The 20,228-nt window shown below is 40.2% G+C and overlaps 2 protein-coding genes across 5 annotated transcripts in view; one reads left to right on the plus strand and one right to left on the minus strand.

Moving 5' to 3' along the window:
* The window catches only part of SAMD15 (sterile alpha motif domain containing 15), a 57,069-nt gene that overhangs the window by 21,325 nt on the left and 15,516 nt on the right, over positions 1 to 20,228 (plus strand). For 2 of the 4 annotated variants that reach the window (XM_012476913.3, XM_064375072.1), the window contains exon 3: positions 12,143 to 12,193. In XM_012476913.3, the coding sequence (XP_012332336.1) occupies positions 12,143 to 12,151 (9 nt within the window). In that variant the 3' untranslated portion in view covers positions 12,152 to 12,193. Of the gene's footprint in view, positions 1 to 835; positions 942 to 12,142; positions 12,194 to 20,228 lie in introns of those variants that run through there. The other 2 variants (XM_012476911.3, XM_064375071.1) reach the window with 2 other exon arrangements.
* The window catches only part of NOXRED1 (NADP dependent oxidoreductase domain containing 1), a 40,905-nt gene that overhangs the window by 860 nt on the left and 19,817 nt on the right, over positions 1 to 20,228 (minus strand). Inside the window, exons 3-5 of the mRNA XM_012476914.2 lie at positions 19,939 to 20,119; positions 19,205 to 19,356; positions 18,353 to 18,575 (exon numbers count right to left, since the gene is read on the minus strand). Coding sequence (XP_012332337.2) covers positions 18,353 to 18,575; positions 19,205 to 19,356; positions 19,939 to 20,119 — 556 coding nt within the window. The remainder of the gene's footprint in view (positions 1 to 18,352; positions 18,576 to 19,204; positions 19,357 to 19,938; positions 20,120 to 20,228) is intronic.

The following is a 20,228-nucleotide window of genomic DNA, read 5'->3' on the forward strand; positions in this document are numbered from 1 at the left end:
CTCATAACCTTTTCATAAACTAGAAATATTCATGCCTTTTCATAAACTAGAAATTCAGTTAGAACTATTCAATGTGTAGATTTAAGTGTACCTAATGGTGATTTTTCACACTTACGTACATATCTCTAAGTGCATTTGGAGAGGCATTCATAATTACAGAATTATTATAATATTGATGTTGACACGCTTTGCAGAATATTTTTCTTGAATTTAGAAAGAACATAAATTAAGGAAGAAGTCTAATTGCTTTTAAGATACCCTCTTTAGCTGGCTGGGCGCAGTGGCTCATGCCTATAATCCTAGCACTTTGGGAGGCCAAGGCAGCAGGATCACTTGAAGCCAGGAGCTTGAGATCAGCTTGGACAACATGGTGACACCCCATCTCTACAAATTAAAAAAAAAATTAGCTGGGTGTGGTGGGGCACACCTGTAGTCCCAGCTTCTCAGGAGCCTGAGGTGGGAGATTGCTTGATTCCAGCAGGTCAAGGCAGCAGTGAGCTGTGATCACACCACTGCACTCTAGCCTGGGCTACAGAGTGATACCCCCATCTCTAAAAAAATAGAGAGAGAGGGAGGAAAGTTAATATGCAAATGAATACCCACAGGACAACGATAAGTATTAGTCTGTAGTGTAATTCAAGTTAAAAAACCTTAAAACATAGGATTTCCATATTTTTCAAAAGATCAGGAGAGCCAGGCATGATGGTGCGCACATGTAGTCCCAGTTGCTCAGGAGGCTGAGAGAAGAGGATTGCTTGAGCCCAGGAGTTCAAGGTCAGCCTGGGCAACATAGTGAGACCCTGTCTCTTAAAAAAAAAATCGTTTTCCTCCACAGCTGTCTAAGTATAGTCCGCCATCATGAATGACACAGTAACTATCCGCACTAGAAAGTTCATGACCGACCGACTACTTCAGAGAAAACAAATGGTCATTGACGTCCTTCACCCTAGGAAGGCAACAGTGCCTAAAACAGAAATTTGGGAAAAACTAGCCAAAATGTACAAGACCACCCCAGATGTCATCTTTGTATTTGGATTCAGAACTCATTTTGGTGGTGGCAAGACAACTGGCTTTGGCATGATTTATGATTCCCTGGATTATGCAAAGAAAAATGAACCCAAACATAGACTTGCAAGACATGGCCTGTATGAGAAGAAAAAGACCTTAAGAAAGCAATAAAAGGAATGCAAGAACAGAGTGAAGAAAGTCAGGGGGACTGCAAAGGCCAATGTTGGTGCTGGCAAAAAGCCGAAGGAGTAAAGGTGCTGTAATGATATTATCTATGGCTGTTGTGGATTTTTCACTAGAAGCTTATACACTAAAAACTTTCATGTGAAAAAGAAAAAAAATCAAGGCCGGGCACGGTGGCTCATGCCTGTAATCCCAGCACTTTCGGAGGCCAAGGTGGGTGGATCACAAGGTCAGAGGTTTGAGACCATCCTGGCCAATATGGTGAAACTCCATCTCTACTAAAAACACAAAAAATTAGCTGGGCGTGGTGGCTCATGCCTGTAATCTCAGCTACTCGGGAGGCTGAGGCAGGAGAATCACTTGAACCCAGGAGGCAGAGGTTGCAGTGAGCTGAGATCGTGCCATTGCACTCTAGTCTGGGCAACAAGAGAAACTCCATCTCAAAAAAAACAAAAACAAAAAAATCAGGAGTAAGGCTAAGGCAAAATATCTGCTCTCACCAGTCTTATACAACATAGTACTAGAAGTTCTAGTGCCATAGGCAAGAAAAGGAAATTAAAAGACATGAAGGTTGGAAAGGAAGAAATGAAATTGCCTCTATTTATAAATGACATTATTATCTATGTAGAAAACTCCAATGAATCTTTTTTTTTTTTTTTTTTTGAGACGTAGTCTCACTCTGTCGCCTAGGCTGGAGTGCAGTGGCATGATCTCGGCTCACTGCAACCTCTGCCTCCCAGCTTCAAGTGATTCTCCGGCCTCAGCCTCCCGAGTAGCTGGGATTACAGGCACCTACCACCATGCCTGGCTAATTTTTTGTACTTTTAGTAGAGATGGGGGGTTTCACCGTGTTAGCCAGGATGCTCTCAGTCTCCTGAACTCATGATCTGCCCACCTTGGCCTCCCAAAGTGCTGGGATTACAGGCGTGAGCCACGGCACCCAGCCCAAGGAATCTGTTTTTAAAACCTCCTAGAACTAATGAAATCAGCAAGGTTACAGGATCAAAATAAACATATAAATACCAATTGTATTTACGCATAATAGTGATAAACATGTGGACACCAAAATTTAAAATGCTATTTCATTTATCCCTCCAAAAAATGATATACTTAGATGTAAATCCAATAAAACATGTATACAAGACTTGCATAATGAAAACTATAAAATGCTGATGAAATCAAAGAATATTTAGATAGAGAGACATACTGTATTAATGAATGGGAAAACAAAAAAATTAAGATGTCAGTCTTCCATATAGAATCATAAAATAAAAATTATTGGCAACACCAGTTGCTGATGAGGATGCAGAGAAACTGGATCATACATTGCTAGTGATAATATAAAATAGTACTACTGTGAAAAAGTTTGGCAGTCTCTTAAAAAAATAAATATGCAACTACCAAATGACAATACTTATACTCCTGGGCATTCATTCTAGGTAAGTGAACACTTATGTTCACATAAAAGCCTGTACATGAATGTTTATAACACCCTTATTCATAATAGCCAAAAACTGGAATCAACCCAGATGTCCTTCAACACGTGAATGGTTAAATAAATTGTGATACAGCCATGCCATGGAATACTATTCAGCAATAAAAGCAAACTATTCAGACACACAACTTGGATACATCTCCAGAGACTTATGCTGAATGAAAAAAGGCAGTCCCAAAAGGTCGCATACGTATGATTCCATTTATATAACATTCTTGAAATGACAAAATTATAGGAATGAAGAACACATTAGTGGTTTCCAGGTTGGAAGCTGTGAGGAAGCAACATGAAAAATTATTTAGTGAAAGAACTGTTCTGTATCTTAACTGTATCAATGTCAATATCCTGGCTGTGATATTGTACAACGGTTTTGCAATATCTATTTCCATTGATGGAAAATGGGTACATGGGTACATGGGATTTCACTATTATTTCTTAACAATTTCCTGTGAATCTGTATTTATCTCAAAATAAAAAAAAATTATCTTGGCTAGGTGCAATGGCTCACACCTATAATCCCGGCACTTTGGGAGGCCGATGTAGGCGGATCATTTGAGGAGGTCAGGAGTTCCAGACCAGCCTGGTCAACATGGTGAAACCCTCTGTCTACTAAAAACACACAAAAAAATCAGCGAGGCTTACTGGCTATAATCCCAGCTACTCAGGAGGCTGAGGCGGAAGAATCGTTTGAACCCGGGAATTGGAGGCTACAGTGAGCCGAGATTGTGCCACTCACTCCAGCTTGGGCAACAGAGCCAAATTCCATCTCAAAAAAAAAAAAAATTATCTTGACTTCCAGTTTCTGGTCTGACATGTAAGAAGCTAGAAGTTGCCACTCTATCCTAACAATAATTAAAAAGCTGAACTAAAGAAGCCTATAGGAAAGGAAGTTAAAAAAAAAAAAAAAGCTGAACCAAAAAATCAATAACTCTTCATAGATGTGTCAGAGAGGTAGGATCACAGGGCAAATTACTGTCCGTAAGATTGCAGGGATCAAAACACAAATGCTCAGAATTAACTTGCTAGAGCAGCAACCCATGAGCAGAAACCTCTATGGGAACCAGTGCCAAGATAGGGAACCCAGAACTGTAACTGACAAATTGTTGGATGTTCAGAGTGGACAAGTCTGAGAATAAAAATGTCAGGAGGACCCAATCACTGGAGACCCCCGACTTATGATTTTTTACCTCTAGGAGCTTAACCAGGTTCTCAGTGAATATCTGAGAAAAATCCCTGTGCTTCCATTAGAGGAAGGGGAAAAGGAATCACTTTGAAATATGCCAGGGTATTCTGTTCTTAGCAAGGTCTGCCCTCGGGAGAAACTATTTGACCAGAGCTGAACCTTCTGAGGTTTTATTCGAACCTAACTGACCTGGGAGAAGAAAAATATCCAGTTCCAGTCAGGTCTACCCTTCCAGTGGAAGGAGGAATGGGCTCCTCAACTCCAGCCCACTTTAGCCATCCTGTTCCACTGAAGGAGGAGAAAAAACCTGAGAAATACTTGTGAGGTTCACAGTCCAGGGCACAGGCTCACTCAAAGACTGAGGCCTACTCATAGGACCATAGAACACTTCCCCTCCCCAACTCCTTACTACATCATTAAAGGCCTATTTACTGGCCGGGTGCGATGACTCACACCTGTAATCCTAGCACTTTGGGAGGCTGAGGCGGATGGATCACAAGGTCAGGCGTTTGAGACCAGCCTGGCCAACATGGTAAAAACCCATCTCTACTAAAAATACAAAAATTACCTGGGTGTGGTGGCAGGTGCCTGTAATCCCAGCTACTCAGGAGGCTGAGGCTGGAGAATCATTTGAACCCAGGAGGTGGAGGTTGCAGTGAGCCGAGATCATGCCATTAACAAAAAAAAAAAAAAAAAAAAAAAAAAAAAACCTACTTACAGCAGTTCTTTTTACTTGGTACATCATGTCTAACTATCAAGAAAAAGTTAACAGGCATACCAGAAGCCAAAAAAATGAAAAACCACCAAAACCCACAATTTAAAAAGGTAGAACAAGCATCAGAAGCACATATGGGAGGAATATTAGAATAACAGACTAGGAATTGAAAGTAACTATGACCGAGGCCAGGCGAGGTGACTCACTCCTGTAATCCCAGCAATCTGGGAGGCTGATGCTTGAGCCCAGGAATTCAAGCTTGGGCAACTAAGTGAGACCCAGTGTCTAAAAAAAAAAAAAGAAAATCTAGCCAGGCATGGTGGCATGTGCTGGTGGTCCAGCTACTTGGGAGAGGTGGGAAGATCACTTGAGCTTGGGAGATTGTAGCTGCAGTGAGCAGCGATCATGCCACTGCCCTCTAGCCTGGATAAGAGAGCAAGACCCTGTCTCCAAAAATAAAATAAAATCGAGAGATCCAAGATGGCTGATCACTAGCAGCTCGGGCTCGTAATTCCCAGTGAAAGCGCAGAGAACGAGAGGACGCCACACTTTCAGATGAATATTTGTTGCTCACGGACTAGGAGATTCCCAGCAGAGGAGCCCCACGGGTTGCCAGGGCAACTCTTGTGGCCGGCGTGGCGGTTTTGCTGGCGCCTTAGCGCGCCAGTTCTTGGTGCAGAGTCCGGAGATTCCCGGGCAGAAAAGCACCATCAATCTTAACACCGCTATTTTGGCCGGCACAGTGGATTGCTCAGATTTCGGCGCTGGGAATCAAAAAGTTGGACGTCAGCTCAGAGACCTAGTTAGAAAGTCAGTAATTACAAAGACGACAGACGGATAAATATATAATGAAGGTAAGAAACCAGTGTAAAAAGGCAGAGAATACTCAAAATCAGAATGCCTCTCCCTCTACAGGGGATCGCAATTCCTCATCAGTAATGGAACAAGGCTTAATAGATTACGAGTGTGTTCCAATAACAGAAGCAGGTTTCAAAACGTGGGTGATAAGAAACTTCTGTGAATTAAAAGAACTTGATCTAACCCAATGCAAAGAAACTAAGAACCTTGAAAAAAGGTTTGACGAAATGTTAACGAGAATGGACAATTTAGAGAAGAATATAAGTGAATTGATGGAGCTGAAAAACACAACATGAGAACTTCGCGAAGCATGCACAAGTTTAAACAGTCGAATTGATCAAGCAGAAGAAAGGATATCAGAAGTCGAGGACCAGCTCAGTGAAATGAAACGAGAAGACAAGAATGGAGAAAAAAGGATGAAAAGGAATGAGCAAAGTCTCCAGGAAATATGGGACTATGTGAAAAGACCTAATCTACGTTTGATAGGTGTACCTGAATGTGATGAAGAGAATGAATCCAAGTTGGAAAATACTCTTCAGGATATCATTCAGGAAAACTTTCCCAACCTGGCAAGGCAGGGTAATATTCAACTCCAGGTAATACAGAGAACACCACAAAGATATTCTTCAAGAAGACCAACCCCAAGGCACATAATTGCCAGATTTATTAGGGTTGAAATGAAGGAGAAAATACTAAGGGCAGCCAGAGAGAAAGGTCAAATTACCCATAAAGGGAAACCTATCAGACTTACAGCAGATCTCTCAGCAGAAACCCTACAAGCCAGAAAAGAGTGGGGACCAATATTTAACATCCTTAAAGAAAAGAACTTTCAACCCAGAATTTCCTATCCAGCCAAACTAAGCGTTATAATCGAAGGAAAAATTAAATATTTTGCGAACAAACAAGTACTTAGAAACTTCACCACCACCAGGCCTGCTTTACAAGAGCTTCTGAAGGAAGCACTATACATATAAAGGAACAACCAATATCAGACTTTCCAAAAATATATCAAAAAGCAGAGAGCATTAACACAATGAAAAATTTACACCAACTAATGGGCAAAACAGCCAGCTAGCATCAAATGCCAGTATTAAACCTATATATATATATTCTAATTGGATAAAAAGCCAAAACCCATCGGTATGCTGCATCCAGACCCATCTCACATGCAACGATACACAAAGACTCAAAACAAAGAGAAGGAGGAAGATTTATCAACCAATCAGAGAGTAAAAATAAACAAATAAACAAAAAGCAGGAGATGCAATTCTCGCCTCTGATAAAGTAGACTTTAAAGCAACAAAGAGCAAAAGAGGCAAAGAAGGACATTATATAATGGCAGAAGGATCAATGTAACAAGAAGAGCTAACGATTTTATAGATCAACGAGACAGAAAATTAACAAGGACATCCAGGACTTGAACTCAGACCCAGAACAAGTAAACTTAATAAACATTTACAGAACTCTCCACTTCAAATACACAAAACATACATTACCACCTCACACCTATTCCAAAAGTGACTACATAATTGGAAGTAAATCACTCCTCAGTAATCGCATAGCATTTCATAGGTTTAAATGAAATATTGGTTGGCTGCTTGTTTGTTATTTTCTTCCCTTATTCCTTCCTGTCTACATCAAGTATAATTATTGGTATAAAAGAGGTTTTCAATACCCATTACTAAACTGCATTCTAGCCTGGGCAAGAAAGCAATACTCCCATTCTCTCTCTCTCTTTCTCTTCCTTTTTCTTCCTCTTCTTCATTTTCTTTCTTTCTTTAAAAAAAAAAAAATTAATTGAATTTCAGGAAAATACTGCAACAAAAAAAAAAAAAAAAAAAAAAGAAAGAAACCTAATTTGAAAGTTGGAAATAACAAAGACGACAGGTGGATAAATTTAAAAAATAAAATAAAATAAAATAACTATGACTAATATGCTAAAGGATCTAATGGATAAAGTAGACAGCAAGAACAGCCAGGCAATGGAAGCAGAGAGATAGAAGTACAGGAACCAAAAATAAATACTACCGATCAAAAACACTGTGACAGATACGAAGAATGTCTTTGAGGGCCCTATTAGTAGACTGTACATGCCTGAAGAAATAATCTCTGAATTTGAGGATATTTTAACCGAAACCTCCAAAACTGAAAAGCAAAGAACACAAAGACTGAAAAATACAGAACAAAACATCCAAGGACTGTGGGACAACCACAAAAGATGTAACATGCATATAATGAGACCAGGAGGAGGAGGGAAAGGAACAGAAGAAATATTTGAAACAATAATGACTGAGAATTTCCCCAAATTAATGTCAGACACCAAACCATAGATCCAGGAACCTCAAGAAGACACCAAGCAGAATAAATAACAAAAACAAACAAACAGAAAACTATGCCTAAACATATCATTTTGAGACTACAGAAAAACAATAATAAAAAGTCTTGAGAGAAGCCAGAGGGAAAAAAACACTGTACCTATAGAAAAACAAAGATAAGAAAGCTGACTTCTTAGAAACATGCGAGCAAGGAGAGAGTGCAGTGAAATATTTAAAATGCAGAAAAAAAAAATCACTAACCTAGAACTCAGTGCAAAGTTATCCTGCAAAAGTGAAGGAGAAATAAAGACTTTGCCAAAGAAAAATTGAGGGAAATTGTAGAAATGCAAGAAATGTTCAAAGAAGTTCCTTAGAGAGGAGGGAAATGATACAGGTCAGAAACACAGATCTACATAAAGAAAACAAAAGCACTGAAGAAGGAACAAGTGAAGATAAACTTTAAAACTTTATAGCACACTGGTTAGGTGGAAAAAGAAAAATAAACTTTAAAACTTTAGTTTTTCTTACTCCTAATTGATCTAACAGATAACACTATAAACCAGAAAGTATCTGAGACAAGTCTCAATTAATTTAGAAAATTTATTTTGCCAAGGTTGAGGCTATGTACCCATGACACAGCCTCAGGAGGTCCTGATGACATGTGCCCAAGGTAGTTGGGGCACAGCTTGGTTTTATACATTTTAGGGAGACATGAGACATCAGTTCACTATATGTCAGATGTACATTGGTTCGGTCTGGAAAGGTGGGACAGCTGGAAGTGGGGCAGCGGTTTCCAGGTCATAGGCAGGTAAGAGACGAACAGTTTTATTCTTTTGAGTTTCTGATGAGCCTTTCACTGGATACACAATTTATAGTAATAGTCACTTATGCCTTACAATGACGTAGTGAAACAACAGGATAAATGTTTAAATGTACATTGCAAAGTTGTAGGATACAAGATTAATATGCAAAAGTCAGTCTCTTTTCTATATACCATCAGTGAAGAAGTGGAATTTGAAATTAAAAACACATTACCGCCAGGCGCGGTGGGTCACGCCTGTAATCCCAGCACTTTGGGAGGCCAAGGTGGGTGGATCACGAGGTCAGGAGATCAAGACCATCCTGGTCAACATGGTGAAACTCCGTCTCTACTAAAAATACAAAAAATTTGCTGGGCATGGTGGCGCGTGCCTGTAATCCCAGCTACTCAGGAGGCTGAGGCAGGAGAATTGCCTGAACCCGGGAGGCAGAGGTTGCAGTGAGCCAAGATCACGCCATTGCACTCCAGCCTGGGTAACAAGAGCGAAACTCCATCTCAGTACCCCTTAACATAATACTTACGTACAAATCAAACAAAATATGTGCAAGATCTATATAAGGAAAACGACAAAACTGATGAGAGAAGTCAAAGAACAACAAAATAAATATAGAAATTTCATGTTTACATATAAGAAGACTCAATACTTTATAAGGATATTGAAAAATTGATTCTATAAATGGGTCCAGGTATGGTGGCTCATACCTGTAATCCCAACACTTTGGGAGGCCAAGGTGGGTGGATCACTTGAGGTCAGGAGTATGAGACCATCCTGGCCAACATGGTGAAACTCTACTAAAATACAAAAATTAGCTGGGCATGGTGGCAGGCGCCTGTAGTCCCAGCTACTGGGGGGCTGAGGCAGGAAAATTGCTTGAACCCCGGAGGCAGAGGTTGCAGTGAGCCAAGATGGTGCCACTTCACTCCACCCTGGGCAACAAAGTGAGACTGTCTCAAAAAAAAAAAAGTTTAAATGGAAGGACTCAGAACAGGCTGGGTGTGATGGCTCATGCCTGTCATTCTAGAACTTTGGGAGTTTGAGGCAGGAGGATCACCTGAGGCCAGAAGCTTGAGACCAACCTGGGCAACAGAGCAAGATCCAGTCTCTACAAAAACTATATATAAAATTAGCTGGGCACAGTGGTGTGCACATGTAGTTCTGTAGTTCCAGCTACTCAGGAAGCTGAAGTGGGAGAATTGCTTGAGCCCAGAAAGTTGAGGCTACAGTGAGCTGTGACTGTGCCACTGCACTCCAGCCTGGGAAACAGAGCAAGAAAAAAAAAAAAAAAAAAAACTCAGAATAGCCAACTCAGTATTGAAAGGGAAGAACAAAGTCAGAGGAATAACACTACCCAACTTCAAGACATACTTTAAAGCTACAATAATCAAGACAGTGTGGTATTGGTGAAAGACAAATAGAGTGGAATAGAATAGAAAGCCCAGAAACAGACCCACGTAAATATAGTTAACTGATCTTTGACAAAGGAGCAAAAGCAGTATAATAGAGAAAAGACAGTCTCTTCACAAATGGTACTGAAGCACTTGGACATCCACAGGCAAAAAAAAAAAAAAAAAAAAAAAAAATCTAAACACAAACCTTACACCCTTCACAGAAGTTAAGCCAAAATGTGTCACATGCAGAACTGCAAAACTCCTGGAAGATAACATAGGAGAAAATCTGGATGACCTTGGGTTTGGCAGTGACTTTATGGTTGTAACACCAAAGGCATGATCCATGAAAAAAAAAATTGACAAGCTGTACATAATTAAATTAAATAAATAATTAATTAAAACTAAAAGTCTGCTCCGTGAAAGATACTGTCAAGAGAATGAAAACACAAGCCACGGACTAGAGAAAATATTTGCAGAAGACAGAAAGGACTGTTATCCAAAATATACAAAGAACTCTTAAAATTCAACAATAGGAACACAACCCAATTTAAAAATGGGCCAGGGACCTTAACAGACAAAGATGCTCAGTAAGCATATGACAAGATGCTACACATCAGGCTGGGCGCTGTGGTTTATGCCTGTAATCCCAGCACTTTGGGAGGCTGAAGCGGGCGGATCACCTGATGTCAGGAGTTCAAGACCAGTCTGCCCAACATGGTGAAACCCCGTCTCTACGAAAATTACAAAAATTAGCCAGGCATGGTGATGGGTACCTGTAAACCCAGCTACTCAGGAGGCTGAGGCATGAGAATCTCTTGAACCTGGGAGGCGGAGGTTGTAGTGAAGCAAGATTGTGCCACTACACTCCAGCCTGGGTGACAGAGCGAGACTCTGTCTCAGAAAAAAAGAAAAAGATGCTACACCTCAGATGTCAACAGGAAAATGCAAATTAAAACAACAATGAAATACTACTACACAACTATTAGAATAGCCAAAACCTAGAAAACTGACAACACCAAATGCTAGTGAGGATGTGGAACAAGACAACTCTCACTCACTGCTGGTAGGAATGCAAATGGTATAGCTACTTTGAAGACAGTTTGTCAGTTTCTTATAAAACTAAATATCATCTTACCATACAATCCAGCAATTGCACTCCTCAGTATTTACCCAAAGGAGTTGAAAACAGGTCTACAGAAAAACCTACACACAGATATTTATAGTAACTTTATTCATAATTGCCCAAACTTGGAAGCAACTAAGATGTCCTTCAGTAGGTAAATGGATAAATAAACTATGATACATCCAGACAATGGAATGTTAGAGCTAAAAAGAAATGAATAATCAAGTAATTAAAATACATAGTTGAGGAAGAGACCAGGCACAGTGCCTTACACCTGTAAAATATTCTTTATGATACTATAATGATGGATACTTGTTAATATACATTTAACATAGAATGTACATCAAGAGTGAATTCTAATGTAACTATGGGCCCGGGGTGATAAATGATATGTCAGTGTGGGCTCAGGAATTGTAACAAATGTGCTACTCTGGTGGGGGGATGTTAATGGTGGAGGCCACCACACGTGTGGGGACAGGGAAATCTCTGTACTTTGAATTTTGTTATGAACCTAAAACTGCTCTAAAAAATAAAGTCTACTTTAAAAAATCATCTCAGAAAAAGAGGCTACAATTTAAAAGAATAACCCACCAGGAATACATAAAAATTGTGAACTTTTATTTGTTCATCAGATGATATGGCTTCAGACTTTATTTATTCATGTATTTAGAGACCAGGTCTCACTCTGTCGCCCAGGCTGGAATGCAGTGGCAGTCTTGGCTCACTGCAGCCTTAATCTCCCCTGGCTCAAGCAATCATCCCACCTCACAGTCTCCTGAATAGCTGGGACTACAGGTATATGCCGCCATGCCCAGCTAGTTTTTGTATATTTTTTAAGAGACGGGTTGTTTTGCCATGTTGCCCAGGCTGGTCTCAAACTCCTGGGCTCAAGCACTCTGCCCGCCTCGGCCTCCCAAAGTGCTGGGATTACAGGTATGAGCCACTGAGCCCAGCTCGAACTTTATAAAGCAAAGATGATTAGAAATATTAAGAGAATTTGAGAAACTACAGTCATAATGAAAATGTCATGCCATGTCTCTCTCTCTCTAACAGATCATCTGACAAAGACAAATGTAGAGCATCACTTCTCCAACTTTAATGTGTGTAAGTATCACCACGGATCTTGTAAAATTGCAAATTCTGATTCCATAGGTCTGGGGTACCAGATTCTGCATTTCTTTTTTTTTTTTAGAGACGGGGTCTCGCTATGTTGCCCAGGCTGGATGGAGTGCAGTGGCTATTCACAGGTGCGATCCCACTACTGATCAGCACGGGAGTTTTGACCTGCTCTGTTTTCGACCTGGGCCAGTTCACCCCTCCTTAGGCAACCTGGTGGTCCCCCGCTCCCGTGAAGTCACCATATTGATGCCGAACTTAGTGCAGACACCCAATTGGCATAGCGCACTACAGCCCAGAACTCCTGGGCTCAAGCGATACTCCCACCTCAGCCTCCCAAGTAGCTGGGACTACAGGCATGCGCCACCGAGTCCAGCTCTGCATTTCTAAGCAAGCTTCCAAATGATGCTCATGGATGCTGGCTTTGTGCCCCAAAATATAATCAGTTCAAAGGCCAATAGCATATAACTGAAGAGGTTAAATAAAAACTTTCTTAGCTCTAATTATTGTATCATAATGCTTCTTGAATATGTATGACTCATTTAATTTTAATTATAATAATAATATAAATTTTATAAAAATAATTTTTCCTAGTCTTTGATGCTCGGCTCTAATTGTAAAATAAATAAATAAATAATAATTATATTTTATTATAATTAAAATCAAACGAGCCACAAATATTCAAGAATCTAAGAAAAATAGCCACAAAATAAAGCAAAAGAAAGAAGGAAGGAATTAATTATTAAACACAAAAATGAAAATGCTCGAAATAAAAAAGAATAGCTCAATAGAATTACTAAAACCATGACCTGGTTATTTTATTTTATTGAAACTTTAACTCCATTTTTATGGCCACGACCTGGTTATTTTAAAAGATCATTAAAGGCCGGGTGAGGTGGCTCATGCCTGTAATCCTAGCACTTTGGGAGGCCGAGGTAGGTGGATCACCTGAGGTCAGGAGTTCAAGACCAGCCTGGCCATCAGGGTGAAACCCCATCTTTTAAAAAAAACAAAACAAGTCCGGGCACGGTGGCTTACGCCTGTAATCCCAGCACTTTGGGAGGCCGAGACGGGTGGATCACGAGGTCAAGAGATCGAGACCATCCTGGTCAACATGTTGAAACCACGTCTCTACTAAAAATACAAAAAATTAGCTGGGCACAGTGGCGCGTGCCTGTAATCCCAGCTACTCAGGAGGCTGAGGCAGGAGAATTGCCTGAACCCAGGAGGCGGAGGTTGTGGTAAGCCGAGATCGTGCCATTGCACTACAGCCTGGGTAACAAGAGCGAAACTCTGTCTCAAACAAAACAAAACAAAACAAAACAAATCATTAAAATAAGCTTCTAACAAACTGAACCAAGGAAAAAGTTTAAAACACATACACAATCTTAGAAATGCAAAATGACATAAAATATGATGAGATTATTTTTAAACAAAATATAAAAGTACACCTTTATGCCAACAAACTTGAAATCCAGATAAAAATGAACTATTTTTATCTAGGAAAATATGAATTACCAGCCGGGTACAGTGGCTCATACCTGTAATCCCAGCACTTTGGGAGGCTGAAGCAGGCAGATCACGAGGTCAGGAGTTTAAGACCAGCCTGACCAACATGGTGAAACCCCTCCTGTACTAAAAAAATACAAAAATTAGCCAGTCGTAGTGGCATGTGCCTGTAGTCCCAGCTACTCAGGAGGCTGAGGCAGGAGAATCACTTGAACCCAGGAGGCAGAGGATGGAGTGAGCCGAGATCATGCCACTGCACTCCAGCCTGAGCAACAGAGTAAGACTCCATCTCAAAAAAAAAAAAGAAAGAAAATATGAATTACCAAATTGACTCAAGAAGTAGTAAACTATATTTTTCTAGGAAAATATGAATTACCAAAATTGACTCAAGAAGTAGTAAACTATATCATCAACTAATATAAACTAGAAATCATAAACCAGAACACCATAAACTAGAAAAATTAAAAAGATAGTCAAATTGCACCCTCCCCACCTCCCAAGATATTTGGACCAAATGGATCCACAGTTAAGTTCTGTCTAGGAGTTTCTGGGTTGGTGAACACATGGAGATGCTAGGAGGGTAGCACATGCAGAAAGGGCATGGCAGCTCCTCGCACCCCCTCCCACCCCCATACCTTGTCCTATACATCTCTTCCATTTGGCTGTCCTTGAATTATTCAGTGTCCCAGCAGGAGAGCCTGGATGGCTAATCTTAAGTCAGGTGACTATATTCACACCTGGTTGTCAGAATGTAAATAGAGTTTGTAAAATCTTAACAATAAGAAAGAAATAAAGAATATATATAAGTCATGCATGAGTTTGTAATAGATTTTGAATTTGCCAGGGCAAATTTCCCCATTTTCATCAAGATCTTGTGAACTCAAGAATGGGCAGACCCCATGGAATAATTCTGTGCATACTGAGTTTAGCAGCTATGCTAGGAAAATATGGAACAGAGAAAAGAAGATACAAACCCATCATGGTGCCAGATTGCAGAGCAGAAACTCAGGATTACTCTAGACCTCCAAAGAAATGTAACCTGGACCTGTTATTCTCTCCTCACTTGTTTTCCATTGTTTCTAGAGAAATCACAATCAGCCCAAGAGATCAATGCCTGCCTTTCAAATTAAGTGGGCAAGCCCACTTAATATAATGTCAAAGGCTTCTTCCTACTGCTATGAGGTTAACACAACTTTGACACCAAATTTGAAAACTACAGACCAATTTCACTTTTGAATATAGAGGTCTTAAATAACATTCAAGGAAAACAGATCTGGAAGTATATTAAATAAGATTTAACTTAAGAATACAAGGGGCTGGGCACAGTGGCTCACGCCTGTAATCCTAGCACTTTGGGAGGCTGAGGCAGGTGGATCACCTGAGATCAGGAGTTTGAGACCAGACTGGCTAACATGGTGAAACCTGTTTCTACTAAAACTACAAAAAATTAGCCTGGCGTGGTGGACCAAGCCTGTAATCCCAGCTACTGGGGAGGCTGAAGCAGGAGAATTGCTTGAACCTGGGAGGTGGAGGTTGCAATGAGCCACGATCATGCCATTGCACTCCAACTTGGGCAACAAGAGCAAAACTCCATCTCAAAAAAAAAAAAAGGAATACAAGGAAAATTTGACAGGAAAACCTATGTAGTTTACAACATTAATTAAATATTACAATCTTAAAGGAGAGGAGAAACAAAAATCTTATTAAATGCTTAAGAGGGAAACTGATAAAATTTGAAATAGATTTTCTTAAAACTTGATAACAGTAAAATTAGGATAAGTAAATTAGGGCTGACAAACTAATAGAAGGAAACTTTGTTTTTATTATGGAAATTTTAAAACAATCAAAATAGAATGAAATATAGAATAGTAAAAAAGAATATAACAAAAAATAGAATAATATAATGAAACTCCATGTGACTGTCACCCAGATTTAACAATTATTGATTTATAGCTAATCTTGTCTCATCTGAAACCCCACCCCTACTCCTTTACCTCCATCTATTGGATTATTTTTGAAGGCAATCCCAGACACTATATCACTTGATAGATTTAACACTAAAAATACGAAAATATCACTTGATAGATTTACCACTAAAAATACAAAAATTAGCTGGGTGTGGTGGTGTGTGCCCAGCTACTTGGGAGGCTGAGGTGGGAGGATAACTTGAGCCCAGGAGGCAGAGTTGCAGTGAGCCAAGATTACACCACTGCATTCCAGCCTGGGCAACAGAGTAAGACCATGTCTCAATAAATAAATAAATAAATAAATAAATACAAAAAACCTAATGGAAAAAAAAGGCTCACCAAGTGTTCAACATTGAATTAAAATAGACCTACATCATGGCACATCATAAAATCTCAAGATTACTGAGGTCAAAAGATCCCATAAGCTTCCAGAAAGGAAAGAAACAGGTTTCAGATAAAGGATTAAGAACTAGAAAGGCACCGTAACTCTCAGTAGCAACTCTAGAAGCTGAAAGACAATGAAGCAATGCTACAAAATTCTCCCATCCAAGTGGTAACCAGGCCCGAGCCTGCTTAGCTTCCAAGATCAGATGAGATCAGGCATGTTCAGGGTGGTGTGGTTGTAGATGTAATGCCTCAAAATTCTAAGGGAAAATTATTTCCAACCTACAGTTCTATACCTGGCTATGTTCTCAATAAAATGGTAGGTTAGAATAAAAACATCTCAGACAAAGAGTCTCTGAAAATTATTTCAATGTACCCTTTTCTCAGGAAGGTACTGCAGGACATGTTTCCCCAAAATTAAGAAGTAATTCATGGCAGAGGAAGAGGGATCCAGGAAACCAGAGATCTAATACAACGGAAAAGTGAGGGGAATCCCTGGGATAATGAAGAAGAAAAATCTCCACACCAAAAGTGTATCACGGCCACAGAGAATAAACTGTCCATTGATGATTGACTAGAATCAAAAGATAAGAGAGGACGAAGAATCTAGGATTACTTCCAGGGTTCTGACATGAGCAACTTGGTGAAGGAGCATGTAATTAGGTAACAAACATCGGAAGATCAGGGAAAAGAGCAGGTATGCTTGTGGACATGGTAAATTTGAGTGAAGATAATGAGTACGCACTTACCTAGGCACAGCATTGACATTTAGGCTAGAGATATAGAGTTACATGCCATCGGTGTAAATATGGCAACCTAAGTCCCCAAAGTGGAAAAGATCACCAGGAACAAAGTATAGAATGAAAAGAAGTATAGGATGAAAAGAAAAGGACCTAGGATAGAGCTCTGAAAACTTAAGGGTGAGGCAGAGGAGGAGCTAGCAAAGGAGGGGCTAGGGAGTCAGGAAGAAAATGAGGAGAACAGGAGGGATCATGACAGCCTAGAAGAAGAGACTGCTTCATAAAAGACGGCATGTTCAATAATTAAGGAAGAAAAAGAGTTTAAAGCGTCCAGTGGATCTAGTGGCATGGAAGTAACTAGTAACAAGAGCAATAATCTTTGCATATTAGATTATCAAAGATCAAAAATACTTATTAGATAGTTATCAGATAATAGAGAAGTGGCACCCTCATATGTTGTTTGTAGAAATGTAAAAAGTACCATATTTTTTATAAGCAATTTGGGAACACCTATCAAATATAAAACGTGTATAACCTTTGACCCAGAGATTCTTTCACATATCCCACTGAAATACTGGCACAAGTGCACAAAGTACAAGAATGTTCAAAGCAGGCCGGGTGCAGTGGATCACGCCTATTGTCCCAGCACTTTGGGAGGCCAATGTGGGCAGATCATTTGAGGTCAGGAGTTAGAGACCAGCCAGGCCTACATGGTGAAACCCTGTCTCTACTAAAAATACAAAAATTAGGGTGTGGTGGTTCACGCCTGTAATCCCAGTACTTTGGGAGGCCAAGACAGGTGAATCATGAGATCAGAAGTTCGAGACCAGCCTGGCCAACATAATGAAACCCTGTCTGTACTAAAATACAAAAAATTAGCTGGGTGTAGTGGTGGGTGCCTGTAATCCCAGCTATTCAGGAGGCTGAGGCAGGAGAATCACTTGAACCCGGGAAGCAGAGATTGCAGTGAGCCAAAATCATGCCACTGCACTCCTGCCTGGGCGACAAAGCAAGAAAGACTGCTCCAAAAAGAAAAGAAAAGAAAAGAAAAGAATGTTCAAAGCAGCCCGTAATGCAAAATTGAGGGTGGGGGGAGGAATTACATCTCTATCAAGTGGAGACAGGGTGAATAAATGTAATGAAATAAATGTGTCCAGTGGACACCTGGTAGCTGCTTATAAATGAGGTAGTTATGATTGTACTCACATAGAACAGAGGCTGTGATACAGTAAGTAAAAAAGCAAAATACATAGTTCCCATGTTTCTAACACTGTACATATAGGAATAGATATGCATATACATGATAATATAATGACAATATAATTGTTTGTAAATGCATAGCTAAGAGTAGAAAAACTGTTAAACTCTACGAAATGGGATTTGGAAGGGAAAGGAGGACATTTACTTTTCCACTAGTCAAAATTCTTCACAAAAATGTATGATTTTTATCAGTGTTTAAAGAGAACATGAAAGGATAAAAGGAAAAAGCATTAACTAAGAGAAGAGTCTGGGAGAAATGAGAATGGCCAGCTGTCTGATGCCCTTACCTTTCCTGAGACAAGTTCTTGCCATAGGCTTTGCTGACAAAACCTGTTAATTGAAACTTTGGGCAAGATGCTGCGTCTTTCCCACAGTCTTCAAAGTGCGTGGAGAGAAAGAGGTCACTCAGAAGCTGCAGCACTTGGGAGTGGGCCATGTTTCTTGTCGTGCATATGTTTAGGACCGCGTAGAACACTCCCTCCAACCACTTGATATTGAGGATTATTCCCCCTACACACCAATGAGAAGGTAAATACCAGTTAGCACCACCAAAAATGAGTTGCAGAGAACCTAGAATAAACCCCTGACAGTGAATAGCCACCTTTTTTCTTTTTTTTTTCTTTCTCTTTTTTTTTTTTAGAGGTTACTCCTAATCAAATAGCCACTTTTTCCAAGACAGGTTGGTAACATGAACCACAAGATAAGCAAACACTCCTTCCTGAGCCACAAGCCCTACTTGTGCCTTTACATACATCATGTGTTGAGCATCCCAGAGGAGGACAGATATGACTAATATAGACATTGCTAGTGGCAAAGGTGTCTCTAGAATAGTCGCTGCTAATAAGGAGAAGGAACTGGGGGAAAATGCAAGATTAGAACAGGGAAAAGCCATTTTAGTCCAATATTACATCCTCCTGTTGAAATAAGCTATCGCCTCTTTTGGTTTTTAGTTTGTCCTTAAGAAGTCGAAATAATCAGGCTTCTCAGCTCTTCCTAAGTAGCTCTCCTGCAGTACCTTGTGACACACACACACACACACACACACACACACACACACACACACAGATTTAATAAGATAGCAGCAATGGGCCAAGAGGAAAGAATTTCAAAAGAATGCCAGAAATATGTTGAGCCATGACCAGCAGGACTGTAGGGACAGGTAGCTTGAAGAATTGTAGGATCTTGGAGAGCAGCGATGATTTCCTTATCGGCCCCCCAGACGTTGACAGAATCTTCCCCATACCGATACTGAGGCCGCAAGATATTGGTGTGGCTCAGCAGTAGTTTCAACCTGGAAGTAAAGCCAAGACAGGGACTGCAATGCCAGGACTGGAATAAATGACCATATAACCTACTGTGTTTATATCCAACCCCAGAGACAAATGCGGGTCTGGGTCTGTACTGATTAGTTGGATTTTTCACTAATCAGTTGGATTGTTCATCCACCTAACAAATCCTTACTTATTGAATGTTATCATGTACCAGGCACTGGACTAGAAACTAGATGTGCAGAAATAATATTTGACACACACTTTCAGTAACTTTTCATGTTATTGACTGATGTTTTCCCTTCTCATTGATACACAGGAGAATACTTCAGTGTTCAAATAATGGAAATAAATGTTCTATTGCAATTTTAAACCTTAACCTTTGTACAGCAACAAAAATGGTTTGTGGGTACTATCTGTGCATAAGTTGGGAAGTTACAATTAAAAAGACAGGCTATGTTCTTCTACAGATGAAGCTGCTTCCTCCTTATTACTGGAAATGACCAACTCTAAGAGGTAGGGGCTACAGTGGAGGTGGGAGACAGAAGTCAGAGATGGAGAGACAGAGTAGTTGTGCCAGTTCCGTTCTCACCCTAACAAGATACCTGGGTAGTGGGATGGCAGCTACAAAGCTATACACAATGCTGGTCTTTGCAAGGCTGGTTTGAATTTCTAAGCAGATAGTAGGCAGCTGAGATGGCAAGCAGCAGAGGAATATCACATCGGCCCAACTCACCAGATTAGCATTTTGGTAAAAGCACTTGATTTTCAGCTTCAGGAGCTCACCTGGGAGGGATAAAGACAGAAAGAGCATAGTACTAAGGAGTTTGACCTGAACATCAACTATGGGGAGAGGATGATCATTATTTTAGCTCAGTAAATCAACCCATCTTGC

The sequence above is a fragment of the Aotus nancymaae genome, unplaced genomic scaffold (genome assembly GCF_030222135.1).
Source record: "Aotus nancymaae isolate 86718 unplaced genomic scaffold, 86718_ANA_hifiasm-v0.15.2.pri h1tg000011l, whole genome shotgun sequence".
NCBI lineage: Eukaryota > Metazoa > Chordata > Mammalia > Primates > Aotidae > Aotus > Aotus nancymaae.